Here is a 15890-nt window from a genome sequence, read left to right on the forward strand (position 1 = left end):
ACACACAGGCAGATTTTTCAGATACATTTTTGCCCTTGATCCCCCTCTGGCATGCCACTGTCCAGGTCGTTGCACCCTTTAAACAACTTTAAAATCATTTTTCTGGCCAGAAATGTCTTTTCTAGATGTTAAAGTTCGCCTTCCCATTGAAGTCTATGGGGTTCGCGAACCGTTCGCGAACCGCTCGCATTTTTGCGCAAGTTCGCGAATATGTTCGCGAACTTTTTTTCCGACGTTCGCTACATCCCTATTCATTATTCTAATCAGTAAATTGCTTTGTGGTTATAACTTTGTGCAGATGTACCTAATAAGACAACAGGCACATGTATTAACTGCCAATTGTGTTGCTAATTTGATCCAATAAAATCATACCTGCTCACTTGCTAAAATGTTAAAGAGGACCTGTCACCCAGACACAAAAAGCTGTATAATAAGAGTAATTTTCAAATGAAACATAAAATCCACATTTTTTTTTTATTAAAGCATTCATAGCTGTTGTAAATGAATTAAAAAAAATCTCAGCTGTCAATCAAGTGGTGCCTGCTCGTCTTAAGCATAGAGGCAGGGCAGGCAGTAACTTTCACTTTCCATTCAGCACTTACTAGATGTCACTGCACTCCCCACATTCCCCCTCTCTATTTACCATTTTATTGTGTAACCAGTGCATGGGGATGGACATCAGGTCACCCATTCTACTGCACAAACAAGATTATGAGATGATGCAAGGCTTGCTTTAATAAAAGTGTCCACAAAATGGTGCCTGCCTGTTTGCTATAATTATGAATTCACATACAGAAGCAAACAAGATTCAAATAATTATATAGTGTAATTCAAGTTTATTTTGCTTGACTAATGTGATTACATTTGGGATTTGGAATAATCTTTTGAGGTCACAGGTCCCCTTTAATGCAACTGTAGATCACTACAGCTGGAGCATGGAGCATGGTGGTGATCACCTAAGATGATAAGCCCTTTGACAAAACAACTAGAAATCCAAGCTTACTCTGCTCAACATCTACAAGGACATCTGTTTTATGAATATTTACAATTGCAAAGACAATATTTCTGGGTCAAGTAGTAATGTCTCTGAAGTTTAACATGACATGAGTGTGGCAGATTTTCCTTAAACTGTTTCTTTTACTAGAAGATTGGAGAATGTGTACTGTATACATATTGTCAAGGGTCAAAGAATGCTGGGAGTAAGTTCAGAATGCAAAATAATCATCCAGTGAGAGTAAATTTGACTCCATGTTCTTGCAATTGGAGTTGGAATATAATATAATGAAGCCAAGATAAAGGGAACGATCAACAGCTGTAGCCTATGCTAATGGAAGATAAAACATTTTGCAGAGCTATTTAGTGAGTAGTGATTCTGTGTTCACCTATTAAAGCAAAAGACCCTTGAATGCTACAGGGGTAAATTCTAGCAGGTAGAATTGTCTGGTCACCTGTTTAAAAGCAAACATCTTATTGGTTGCAATAGGTTACTGCTCCTGGGCAAATGTATTGGGGCAGCATCTTGTCTTCACTCATTCTTCTGTCCTAGTGTGATTAAGGGTCATAAACTAAATTCCCCCACCTACTGTACTTGTGTGAGTCAGGAATTTCCTGACCCAAATCCAACCTAACTTGTCCAATCAAGAGAATATTTTATATTTATCATAGACTTGCACATGATCCACCCCCTGATGATGTCAGAGATGAGCAGGTTAATGTCATGGTGATTGTATCCAGGGGCAGGCATAGTGCACATTTACACTAAGTAGTGGGGAAGGCTGCATCTGAAAGTTTGGGCCACATCCACTCAACCTAGATCCCCTCCACTTCTCTCTGCTGCTACCCAGCACTGACCCCTCTTCCTCCTGTCAGGCACCGTCCCCTTCCTCCAACCTGTGTGCAAGTCTTAATAGCCGGGAACAGCACTGGGAACTGACATGCATCTTCAGTGCTAGTAGGTAGGCTGAGCGCATGCCACCCCTCAAATTCTGCTGCCCTAGGTCCAGGCCTTTGTTGCCTTGCCACAAATCTGGGCCTGGTGGAATATGAGTAACCAATAATGAGTCTTTTGTAAGATTCAACCTTATTTATATTTCCCTTACATACATACATGCATGTGCTGGATGGAGCAGAATATACAATTTGAAGTTGTCAAATTGTAAACTCTATTGAACAGGATCCTCTTTACCCCTTGTATCAATTGTGAATTTTGTGGTCACAGCCTCATTGCATCCCCCAGCTTAATGTTTTTAAAAATTAGAGGTGAGCACAACTTTCCCTTGTTTGTAGTATTTATATGTAAATATTGATACATTGATCCCCTGATGAGGAAGCCCAGGGGGCCCCAGACCCCCCAGTCAGTCGACCAGCCCAAACATTAGTCCATTTAGAGTTACAGATATACATGTATGTATTAAAGTTTCACTGTGCCACTTATGTATTTGCATTGAGAACAAGCCATCTCTGATATTCAATGTTCTTGTCTCATTTCCTCATTATCATACTTTCTAATCTGGCTGCTGAACAACTATTTATAACATATATTCTCTTTCTAATCACAGTGTTCCTGTATGACTCATTTTTCTCTATTTAGTGAGTAGTGTGAGCAAAATAAATTGTTGATGTGGACCCACCCTCCCTCTAACTTATATCAAGAGTGTATGAAATGTGTTGGCAGTATCTCCTGGCTCACCTTAACTTTATTATGGGGGTTGAGTATGTGCTGTAGTACTCACTAGGCTATAGAACAATGAAGTGTTCAGATTAAACAATATATTGCGTATTGTGTGTGCTGAGCTCTTCTATAACCAGAGGGTCAAGACATGGGCCCTCCAACTGGACGGATTATGAAGCAGGGTTCCCCGTTCTCCACAGGAAAGACAGAGGGAATGTTGAATGTTATAAAATATTATCACTGATCCACTGGCATAGAAAAAAGGAGAAAAAAGGTATTGAGTGTGTGTAAAGATCTGTAGGACAGTGAAAAGATGTCTGCAGCTGTCAGAATCACTTTATTGTGTAATCATACACCTTCAGTCAACTTGCAATCCCTCTATATTCCATTAAACTACAAATGATGCCGAAACATGGACAGCATTATGAAGGAGGACGTCTGTATGATGCCATGTTTGAAAAGTATTTTAAAAGAGAGAGTCATGTCAAAGTAGAACACAGAATACATCAGATTATAATATGGATAAAGCACCTTGGCAATTCCTTGTAATAATTCAAATTCTCATTGCACTGTATTTCATTGAATGCTTCAGTGGTAGTGAATATGCCTAGGAAAATTCAATAAATTCATTCACTATACTCAATCACCCTGTTGCTCATAAATAAAATATACATAATGTACTATATCCTTTTGCAACTCTTCTGTAACATTTTGAAACATTTATTTATTGTTGACATAGAAACACAGTTAGAAAGTTAACATGACATCTGAAGTGAAGACTACAGCTAATGTATTCAAGTCCTGTAAGAATTAACATTTATTTCTAGGCAATACATGCAACTTGAATTCAGTGTGCCACAGGAGAATTATATACTTAAATAAAAAAAGAACAAAAAAAGATTAAAAATATACACATATTAATACTGGGTTTTATTTGCAGGTGACTATTATTATAAAGTTAAAGTGAAACTTTTTTTTTGCACATTGAAAACATCTTTTTCCCCCCATCATTTTACATTGGGGACAATATCAAAATTGCAACTACTAATAATTGCTGGGCACACAGAGTACAAAAGCTGTTTTAGCATTCATCTGGATCCTTCAACAAGTGAGATTTCTATAGGCGTACAAGCGAATAAATTACAGCATTTCACACAAATGTTTGATTGTAAATTACAAGGTCAGGTTATATTAACAATCGTACACAGAAATTTATCCAATCAAAATTCACAGGATTTCTTTATTTTTCCGTCATAATCTATTTTACTAAGTGCATTCCAGGTCCACCTTACATATTACTTTCTTTTAAGAATCATTCAACTCAAGAATTTCATTGAATTAGATATGTTTATACAAGAGCAGAACTTAAAGGCTGCGGAAAAGAACACGAATGCTAGATGGAAGCTAATGCATAACAAATGTATATTTCTGAACCGGCAACTCTTTTGCATTTATTATAAGGTTTACTGGCCTTCTCTATCTTCAGAAACAGATTTTGATTAGATCGGTGCTGGAGGACGGAGAATTTTTAACTATTATGGCACTTGCCAATTAGAAGTGAATTTGAATGTGTTTCATTCTTGTAACCTGCTGATATAAGTCATGTACAAGTATAGGATCTATTTTCTGGAAACCCTAGTTTAAGCAGTTCTTAATTCTTATTTTTTGACCATTGTTCTTCTGTAATAAAAAAGCTGCACATTGTAATTTATTGAAACTAAACTAACATAACCCCATTATGGAGAGGTTATGACCCCTTAATTAGTGTTGTTTTAAATGTTTTCATTTTTTTTAGCAGGGTAAAGGTATGGTGAATGTGATCCAAATTACAGATCCCTTATCTGAAAAACCCCTGGAACTGCAGATTGTGAATACAATAATACACCCTTTACCTGTACTTGCTGTACCATACTAAATATCTTGTTCAGGCTAACAGTATTAAATGAAATGACTATATGTTGTCAAGATTAACCCATAGCTTCCCAGTTTTTGAAAAACTGCAACTTTCATCATCCTACTGTATGTCAGCCACGTCCATATTGGACAGCTATAACTGGAGTTTCTAATATTTTTATTGCTTGCACTCTGTTTTCCAAACTCTGAAAATTTCAATTGCGGGGCCCTTATTTATCAAAATCCACATTTTTGATAAAAGTACAGCCAAACTAGAAACTAGAGTGTTTTCCCGATTTTTTTCTGGAAAAGCCAGATTTTTTTAGATTTTTGCCTGAAAATCTCAAATAGTCAGATTTTCGAGGCAATTCCAGCGCAGACTGCAGAAACTTCCAAATAGGATAGGAAACTCTCACATTTCCTTACATACAACCTTGGTAAGTCTGAGATGCTGGATTTTGGGATTCTGACTTTTTCCATTCTCGGGGTATAATTTTTCAAATGTTTTGCGTTTTTGCCATTCAGACTTTAATAAATGACCCCCCCAATGTTACTACCCAAAATAATTGTTAAACTGTAGCTGAATGAAGAGTGGAATTTTTTTTTTTTTAACTGTAAAATGTATGTTTTGCAAGATAGTCCTTCCAAGTGGTAACTAATATATGAAATCATAAAACAATAATTTTTCAGTGCCGCACTTGTGAGCTGCACAGGATTTCAAATAGATAGTATTTAAACTGCATGATTAAGAAATCCACATTCCTTCATTGTACATAACTTATTTAAAACTGGATTTTAATTCCATCCAAAAGAAAAATAAAGAAATCTCTAGTGAAACTTTAATCCACACCATTACATATGTGACAGTTTTTTTACATATAGCTGGAGTGGCCTACTGAAACTAAAAGCTTGACATTAAATAACTAAGCCAATATGCATTCTATGTCCTTATCATCTATATGTAAAATAAGATTAAATGTGCTATATACAATATGCCAACTAAATAAGTCAGAGTGAGAGTATGATGTGCTGGGATCTACTGTATTTAAAAAGATATTATCAGGGGTTTAAATAATGTATGTTTAGTAAGTAACAAGCGCAGTGCTAAACTATTTAAACCATGGAATAGGACCATTGTTCTACTGTATATTTAGTAGAAACACTTTTTTCATGTGACAAATAGCAGTGCTAGTCAAGATATATTCAATTCTAAACTAAAATCCAAGTTTCATTGACTTTACTCCTCTACATTTTTTATAGGGATTGTTAAGCATTGACTATATACATCTGACACACAGAAAGACGAAAATAGCTGCTATATAACATATTTCTTAGAGCTGGTGCTCGTGTACACATATTGAATTATTCCCTGAACCTGGTGTTTTTTGGCAAGGGGTGAAGTTTGCCAGGGGAATAACCTTCACTGAATCTTTATTAGTACAGTGTCTTTCACACGTGTTGTAAAACTGAGGTCGTGGAGCCCCTTTGTCAATATCAACCTTGGTCCCAGGTCTTCCAAGAGTGTGCACTCCATCAGGTCTAGTTCCTCTTCCGAATCCTTGCTGAAATCCAAATGATGGCAAAGGAGGATTAGATTGTTGGTATTGCATTAATGATGGTGGCATCCAGCAGTTATCAGAGTGGCCTAGGATAAGGCATTCCTGTGTGCAGGTCTCAGAGGCTTCTGTCAGTGCTTTTTGAAGGTTGACTTCAATAGCTGAAACAAATAATAAACATTAACAATTAGCAATTCTTTATGCAAGTAAGCAATATTTTCTAAATTTCTTGAAAATATTATTGTAATTAATCTGGACAGGAAGTGTGAATTGTTGTGAAGCCATGGGGTAAAGATGTCAAAGCGGCATTGTACATAGATGATAAACTGTGTCACAGGCCCCCCTGCTCTGTTTAGGGATGGTTTTTCCACTTTGACATAAATCTTTACCACGGCAGCTTCACAATTTCTACTTCCAGTTATGTTCATTGAAAGATTAACACCTGCTTCAATAAAAATCATGGTACCATTGTGACTGTATCATGCTTTCACACATCTGTGAGTTCCAGCGAACACCTTAAACACCTGAAGTTCAATGAAACCCTTGTGATTGGATATTGTTGACTATACTACCCTTACCACTTCAGTTGAACAGAAGAAGCCACTTGAATGAGTGGTGAAATGTTTCAAAAAAAATTCTAAATGTTCAGTTGCCTCTGAACAGTATCAATTAAATACTGAAGTTTAAAGAGAGGGAAATGTAAAATCACAGAGGATGAAGGACAGTGATTCTAGTTGTTAACTACTACCCAGGCAGGTGCTCCTCTTTTTTTAAAAAAAAATACAGCCAAGGATATTGTTTACTGAGTGTTGTGCCATCATCTTTTCTGGTCTTCCAGATATCCCCCATCAGGTTTGGGTAAACATATTCACAGTACAGAAACTTCCTTGAGAATTCTGCACTTAGCATGTACCCTATTAGAACTGGTTCCTGCACACTTGGGAGAAAGAAAATAGTGGTGCAGTGCTCAGCAAACAGTGACCTGGGCTGGCACGTTTTGTTAAATAAAAGGAGTGCCAACCAGGGATAGCAGGCAGGCTGCTAGAATCAATGGGGGGGCACTTGGCATCCCAGTTATTTTTCCTTTCTTTCTACAGTACAATTCAATTAAATAAGTTTCTTACATAAATATTTTTATAGGTTAATCACAAAAACAACATTTCTCACTGAATTTCTGGAGTTTGCAGTTCAAAATAATGCAATTAAAAATGTTTATTATATAGGTATATGTGGTTTATTCTTTTACTACAAAATGTATGTACTTTCTCCCATGAGGCAGATGTTGATCATGAATAATTTTTATTGCTTGTATTGTTTACATTTTTAATATATTTAAGGTAGTGCATATGCTACAATAGATTGTATTGTGTGATATACCCCTTCACTACAACATATAGCCAGCATAGGGCAGGGTATGATTACATTTAATTTTCATTTGTCAATCTTATTTTTGAACATTTCAAGCTAGAGGTAAAAAGGAATTCTGTTTATTGGGAAGAATTATCTTTTGAATTACAATGTCTTTGAACCGCATGTAGAATAGAGATCAAGAAATTCATTACTGAGTTTTATGTGATCTTTTGATGTTGGAAATGTAATCATTTCACAACTACAACACTGTTACTGAAACAACAGAATATTGTTTTTTTTTTCTGAGCATGCAATCTTGTTGATTATTTATTATGCACCAATATATGTTTATAAAAGGCATGTTATAATATAGGAAACATTAAAGTGAAAGTGACACTGTTATGGCCCATCTAAAGCACCTTGAACCGAGAATGGTGCCTACCAGCATTGTTATATATTCTGTGTTTATCTTAGTGTACCCATTGTTGTAGCCTTCAGTTTCAAAGAGTCAATTGCCACATCACAATCTTAGCATCCCTCTTCATCCTCTCTAGGTGCTGACCATTTACTGTACTTCATGTGCTCCTCCATCTCCCCAACAAACACAAATATATGCTTTATCTCTGCACGTGTCTTTCACCTGCCGATAGTACTTAATAGTGCTCCTTTTCCTGTGCCACAATTAACATGCAAACATTTTGAAAAAGGATGAAAGAACACTAAAGACAATTTCTAATGAAGGCAACTACATGGCACAAAATATTGGCTTGTAGTGCATTCTGTTGCTTTGCAGTTATACTAAATTCCCCATTCCTCTTAAGCTTGGCATCAGAAATGAATTAGCAAAAGCCAAATGTATTTTTTATATAAGGTCAATTAATGAGTAGTGTTTGTAGAATGAAATATATTGAAATGAAAAATTGCACATTGTATCAGTTAATTAAGTTGCATGATTTGCAAACTATACCTTACCATTAAAAGATCACCAAAAAATAGTTTTAGACCATGCTCATTTTCTCTTTTAATATTAATGTGCTATAATGTTTAACGTGATATATTTAGATCATGGTAAAAGTTGCAAAGATTGCATGACCAAAACATAGTAAGTAGTATTCTGTATAAACAATATCAACATATGCTTAGTTATTAAGCATAAGAATCTTACTAATTTAAAGCATTCTGTTAGATTCCCCCAAAACAAGCTATTTTGCAATAAGATATATTTATTTTTTTCCTGATAGCATGCTTAGGCACCATGCATACTTCCTATATTTCTTAAGATCTCTTAAAATTTTAAATTTATTGTTCAAAAAAACAATAAAAATCTCTACTGCAAAACTTTTTCCAAGTAAAAGTTGTTGAGGTCCAGGAGAAGTCATTGGGAGCTGCTCTGATCTTATTGCAACAATTTAAATCAGTTTGGCCTTTTAGAGGTTTTCAGATTTTTTTCTTCATTAGAAATTGTCAGAAAAACTAAAATGATTCGAAAACTGAGGTATTTGTACTTTTTAGCGCTTTGTTCATTGCCTTTTTTTGTTTTGCACTTTTTATATTAGGATCTTTCAATAAATTCAATGACAATCGTGATTTTAGACTTTGTGAGTTTAGTTGTGGTTTCAAAAACCTCGAAAACCACTAAAATCCGACCTTCAATAAATAAGCCTACAAGTCCTTTTGTGTTAAATCTCTCCAATATTTTGTCAAATACTTACAAACTGACAATTTAAACCCAGATAAATATAACAACTAAGAACGGGTTTGTTTAAACAGTACTTATTTCAACTTACTACTAACAGATGTTATAGATGGACAAGCTAAGCTTAAGACATATGCCTCAAAAAATGCTACTGTCAGATAACTGACTTTTTAAAATCAGCAAAAATAAAGTTGATTTGAATCTGACTACTAGGCAAACCATAAATATTTTGTAACACAATTGTAAAATATATCCTTAACCTATAAACCTAAATATCAGTATTTTCAAATTAAGGGGGATCGGCCAAGAAAAAAGCAAGCAAGACCATTGCCTCAAATAATATATGCTGTTAGAATATGTCCCTTTTATTTAAACAAAAACATTTTTTACACAATAATTTTAATCTGACTACTAGGCAGTATCAAACCAAGATCATTCTAATCAAATTAGGAACAAAATTGTTGGCGCTAACACCAGAAAGCAATTATCATTGGTTTACAAAATTTGGGACTTATTACATTACTACATAGACTTATTAAGTAATCATGAACGAATAACTTCTTCTAGCCAATCCAAGAACTTCACATAGACATCAGAGAGAGCAGAAAACTGAAATCAAACTGATTATGCATTTTACCCTCTTGTGCAGATAACACTTAACAGGATAAGTAGCAAAAATTTATTAAACGCAAAAAGGTACTAATATTGGATCACTTCATATCTTGGAGTAGAACATGATTTAATTTATATCACTCAGGTGGTTTTGTTTATTACCTGGATTAGATGTATCAATACATGCTTACCAATATGGTTACATTGTGTACATGTGCAGAATAAAGTTTCCAGCAGAAACAACCCTTGGTTTTGCAGTCTTTTGGTTGCCACAAGCACTTTGGTGAAGTCCCACTGTGCTCATAGCACTAGCAGGGAAGTTTAATAAGGAATCATTTCATAAATTAGAGTCACTTCTGTTTGTTGACAGAATTTTATTGGCCCTGCTAGCAATGTATTCACATAAGAGCTCTGTTTTGATGTATGAAATCTAACTCAGTCATAATATAATTAAAGGTAATTTGCTTAATTGTATGCTAATTGTTGCATGTTTTGTTATAAAACAAGGCTCTGCATAATTGTAGTTGGTCTTGAAATTTTGTTATAAGGATGGGCAAATTTAACCTCTTTTGCTTTGCCAAAAATTTGCCCCTTTTAAAAATTCAACGAAATGCATCAAGGTTTATGGGGCGACAAATTTATTTTGATGCACATTTTTTTTTTCCATTAAAGTCTGTGGGCGTCACACGGTGAAAACATTCGCTCATCCATAGTTGTAAATTGTGTTTGATCTTTTGAAGTTCTCACTTTGCACAGCATTGTTCAGTGTTCTAAATTAAAGCTATGGCAAAATGACCATCAGTCTTGTAACTTGTTCCCCCCTCCATTTAGGCTTTCTGAAATTATTTAATTTTACCAGTACTGTATATATGGAGATAGATATATCTTTAAAAATAAAACTAAGCATGTATCATTTGTGTTATCAAGACAGGATGACTTCAGTAAGCACTTGCTGATTGCTAAATTTATTTAATTTTGCATTCCATTTGTGTTGTCTTAAGGTTGATAGCTTACTTTTTCATCTGAAAGTATACAACTTTGATTTTGGCTAGGGCAGAACCATTCTGCAGTCAATCAAAGCATTAATGCAACAATATATGTGAAAAAGCCTTAATGTGAAATGTCTAGAAGAACCATTTTGTCAGAGAGTTTATATATATATATATATATATATATATATATATATATATATATATATATATATATATATATATATATATATATATATATATATATATATATATATATATATACTGTATATATTGCTCAAAACCTCAAAAAAAAATTTTTGCAGTGTTTTGGGCATGCCTAATGAGCTTGTTTTAAAAAAAAAAAAGAGGGGTGAGAAGTTTCAAAATATTTTTTTCTATATTATAAAGGTAATTTGCATAAGTACAATACTGAATGCAATATATTATTAACATCAGATTATTACTGGACTATTGTGCTAATACACTTTGGTTCTGGACTTTTTTAAAGCTCATTGTTGTTCTTCAGAAATTCAGATATTTTGCAACCCTATAGATTTTAATACACCAGTCCTGTCTGTCAGAAACTGCCCTTCAGAGCTCATGCAATTTTATATTTATGACTTCTTTGATAGTGTGCCACCACCTTAACTTCTTCTGTCCTCTATTGCTTTGCCTGAGCTGAAGCTGGATCTACACTAGTATATTCAATATTTAGTTTTGACTATTTCTTGAGCAAACGTCACATATTCCATGTACTAGGCAAACATTTCCATAAGTATTGTATAGTAATTGTATGGGGGTTAAAGAGCCAAGGGCTTTGGTGAAGACATTATAGGAACAATGGTAGAGGATAGAAAAGTGTTTTTAATACTGTGATATAAAAAGAATGCTACCATTTTGATGTTTTGCTTTTTTTGTGACATTGCCTTTAACTTCCTTGTGTCCAGGATTTGCATTGTTTTAAAGGGAATAATCATTAGTGTAAAGTTAATTGGCAGATTTCAACAAGTACAGTTAAAAGGCTAAACAAACAGAACCTTGAGGCTGACACCTCCTTGATCCTAATCTGATTGCTTCCACACTCACGTGTGATTATCAAAGGACTACTGTACTGTGTTGCACAATTGCCATAATTTGGATAGTTGAGTACTGATTTATGGTCAGTTATGCTTGAGTGGAATCAGTTTGCAGCAAACTACATGATTTATGTATACTGCTTTTAAAAAGAAGAATGATTATGATGGCAATTAGGCAATGGCTAGATCTACATGTGTGATTGGTGATATTTTCGTTTATGCAGCAACAGCAAACATTAGCCTTGACCCTCTCACTTATTGTAGAATGTAACATTCTTTCATACCTCCCAACATTTTGGAAGTAAAAAGAGGGACAAAAAAAATTTTTCCGCATGTAGTGCAGCAATTTTTTGAACACACCCCTTTTTGTGGCCACACCCCCTAATTACCATGTTTGTTTTACAAAATTTGGCAGGTTATGAAAGTTTGAAAATATTTCTCCTTATCTAAACTGTGTTTTTGTGTCTCAAAATTGTTACAAAGTATCTTATTTGCACCTGTTAGCTGTTCTGGGCTCTCTGCTAAAAGCCAATTAAGTGAGAAACTTTGTTTCTTTTTCTAGCTGTTCAGTGCAGCGAAAAGAGGGACTTTCCAGTACAAATGAGGGACTGCGGGTTGAGCTGTCAAAAGAGGGACTGTCCCTCCGAAAAAGGGACAGTTGGGAGGTATGTTCTTTTCTACTGTATGTAAAGTACTAGCAAATCTAGCAATGTGGAGTCCACTGCCATTTATTGCTATAAATATATATATATATATATGTAAAGTCGTAGGATGCCTCAGCACGCTCACCAGTGATTTCAACATGGTGCTCTGCCACCTTAGGGACGCCATCTCATCCCCATATAAATAAAATCTTTAGAAATAAGAAGCCACATTCAGGATTTTCTTTGCAAAAAGAATAGGGGTAATAGGGATTCCACATCACCCTGCCATAGTACAAAGACATCATCGATGTATCTCCACCATGCTACACAGTGCATAGTGAAGTCCACATCATGATAAATGTATCGATCTGCGCTAAGCTAAATGAGGTACATCCGTCTGTCAATTTTTCTCTCACATTCTATATTAGTAAATCAATTATCTAGTGTGAAGAGGTTAGTGAGTGATACACAGGAATGACAAACACAGGAACATAAGATGTGTCAGAAATTCAGGGATAGGGTTACCTGGAAAAGATTATTCATAGAGCCCAACATAGGGTGAATTATCCAGGTGAGAAAGGCGTATACAAGACAGGCGTATACCCTTTGTTACCCAATTTTCACCATATAGTGAGTCGATAGGTAAGATATTACGTAAACACTGGTATATCTTAAGATAAGCTTATCCAAATATACTAGGGTTTAAATCTACTCACCTGTTGTCCTATTATGGTACTGGAAAGTATACCACCACTCAAAAGTGGTGGTGATCGAGAACTTAAACTTAAGAAAAGAGAGGTGTGGTGAATAAACAAATTAAAATCGCTACATCCTTCTGGCCTCAACCGAGATTATTATCTATATTTATTCCTATAAGAGTCTGCATAGTTGATATGTTTGAAATATAAAAATTTAAAATGAAATATGTTGATTGTCCTAAATATTGTGTACTGACATTGTTAAGGATGGTTGCTGTGACAACCGAACACTGATACAATGATGTCACTTCCTAAACTCCCCTTTAAATACATCAGGTGGAGTGAGATGTGTTTTTTAAAGCTTGATAAAGGGCAAGTACATTGGCGGAAACGTTGCATTTGTGATGTGAACTTAATATATCCTTTTGCAAAGAAAATTCCGAGTGCTGCTTCTTATTTCTAAAGAATATATATATATATATATAAACACGCATGTGTGTGTGTGTGTGTGTACATGTGTGTATAAATTGGTGTAAAATTGTGCTAATGCCTTTAGATTTGATTAAAGGCATCTGTGCTGAAATCATCTAGCTTTCAAATGTGTGAGCACAGTTGAATATATAGTGATGTAAATTAAAATGCATTAAATGTTATTACATGAGCTTATGTCCATTCTCTAATTGTATCGAGACATTTATTATACTGCAGTGGGATTTTTTTGCAGCTTCAAAAAGCTCATATTTTTATGGGTAACATCAAATGCCCATTAAGGTTTCCAACCACATATTAGTATGGTTCTTCAGCTTCCCACCCAACTAATTCTAACTATAATATATATGTATATGAAGGGGAAGATTTATCAAGGTTTCAAAGGGAAAATTCAAATTTTCAAATTCAAATTTCGAATTTGAATTTTTGAGTAGTTACAAACTCCCATGAACTCTGAAGTCAACCCTTGATAAATCTGCCCCAAAGTGTAGTAATATAACATTGGTATGGAATCATCTTTTATTAATCTACAGTAGTGTATTGCAGTATAATGACAATCCCAAAACTTTTGCTTGCAGAGCATACATACAGGTTCATTTATCAAACTTTGAATTTATATAATATTACACTTTTTCTACTTCAAATAGACCCTAATTTAAAAAAGTTTGAATGCTTGTATATTTATTTTAAAAAATTCCTATGTAAAAATTTTGACTTAAATTTGATTTGATTTTTTTTAATTTTCAATGGGGTCAAAAGATTAGAAAAACTTGCATCACCAGCAACATTTAGATGGCAAAGTTGCAAAGTATGAGCATTACGAATTCCTTGCACTTAATTTAATAGTTTTAGTTTAGAAAGTGTAGTTTATCTAAATGTTGGCTGCTCACCTCCATAGAAACTCTGCTCTACAGGATGAAATTACTGATTTATTATATGACCATTTAGTTTAATCTCATATATTGAGTTTGATAGAAATGAATTCCTACAAACTGTGAACATATTCATAAGTGAAGATGGATAAAAGGTCTATTTTAAATAAATGTTCTTTAGAAATCATGATAAAACATGACACCTAATTGCCATTATAAAAGTCTTCTAGCATGATATTTTTAATCATGTCACTCGGCAGGAGATAAGTCCTCACTAGATAATCATCACATTGGGTGAGGAAGTTCTCGCAATAGAACATTGGACAGTTCTTTCATTGAAGTATTAAAGTAGAATCATAACTTTTACCACAGCACTGTTATTTTTGGTGTAAATACTGCAGAGGAAAATTAAGCACAGTGTGGCGTGACACTCTCTTATGATTAAAACATTAATTTGTGAAGATACTTGATTGGGTTTAGTTACGTTTTGTTCATGAAAGTAAAGTGGTTGAGCAACAGTGCAAAGTACATGATTAAAATTGTGTTGCATGAATATATCATCATAAGTATAAATTTAATAAACTTTGCAGCAGAGTTAATAGTTATTTGTTAAGAATAGAATATAATGTATATCAGGAATGCAAATATTAGAAAGGCTGATAATATTTCTATGGATTTTGAAAAAAAGGAAAACGTTATTGTAGTTGACTCAAAATTGTAAGATTAGGATTAGTAACCAACGGGCATTCAAGTGAACATGCAAAGGAGAGGAGGATGGAATTAGTTTAAAATAGACTCATTCTTCGTAGTTTTAAATCTAAAGACTAAAGAACTATCTTGGAAGGTGCCATATTTTCACTATATTCTAAAGCCATCTCCCTTTAGAACAACATTCCATTTTGCTGAAATGAGAGTGGAATGGAATTACAGTATATAATCTTTCCTCCAGTAGAGTGAGTAGGGCTCTCAGCTGCAGTTTAACCCTTGATAAGTTAAGTAAAATATGTCTTCTACAAATGAGAAAGATGATATCTATAAATATAAAAATAAAGTACAATTCAAATCAATAAAGGTAATTCTTGGAACAAAGAGGGCAGTTTAAACTCATAAACCAGCACTTTCTCACCACGTAAGGGATGCATTTGATTGAGTATTTATAGGTGCCACTGCAAGCTGTAAAGCAAAAAGTGTAGGTAGCCAAAGTGGGGAATAGAAAATTCAGATTAGAACAAAACAGTGCAGCAAAATGAGTAGAAGTAACTTTGTTAGCCTTGCTAAACCAGTGGCATTTAAACTGATGAAAATACAATTTTAAAAATCAGTACAGGTGCTACACAATGGAGTAAACCCTTTGAAATGTTC

At 34.4% G+C, this 15890-nt stretch overlaps 1 protein-coding gene across 3 annotated transcripts in view; it reads right to left on the reverse strand.

Moving 5' to 3' along the window:
* Positions 1-3375: 3375 nt before the first annotated feature.
* The window catches only part of LOC108700145 (protocadherin-11 X-linked), a 901035-nt gene continuing 888520 nt past the window's right edge, over positions 3376-15890 (reverse strand). For all 3 annotated transcript variants that reach the window (XM_041574896.1, XM_041574894.1, XM_041574895.1), the window contains one exon: positions 3376-6281. In XM_041574896.1, the coding sequence (XP_041430830.1) occupies positions 5896-6281 (386 nt within the window). In that variant the 3' untranslated portion in view covers positions 3376-5895. The remainder of the gene's footprint in view (positions 6282-15890) is intronic.

Source organism: Xenopus laevis, chromosome 8S (assembly GCF_017654675.1).
Source record: "Xenopus laevis strain J_2021 chromosome 8S, Xenopus_laevis_v10.1, whole genome shotgun sequence".
Classification (NCBI taxonomy): Eukaryota; Metazoa; Chordata; class Amphibia; order Anura; family Pipidae; genus Xenopus; species Xenopus laevis.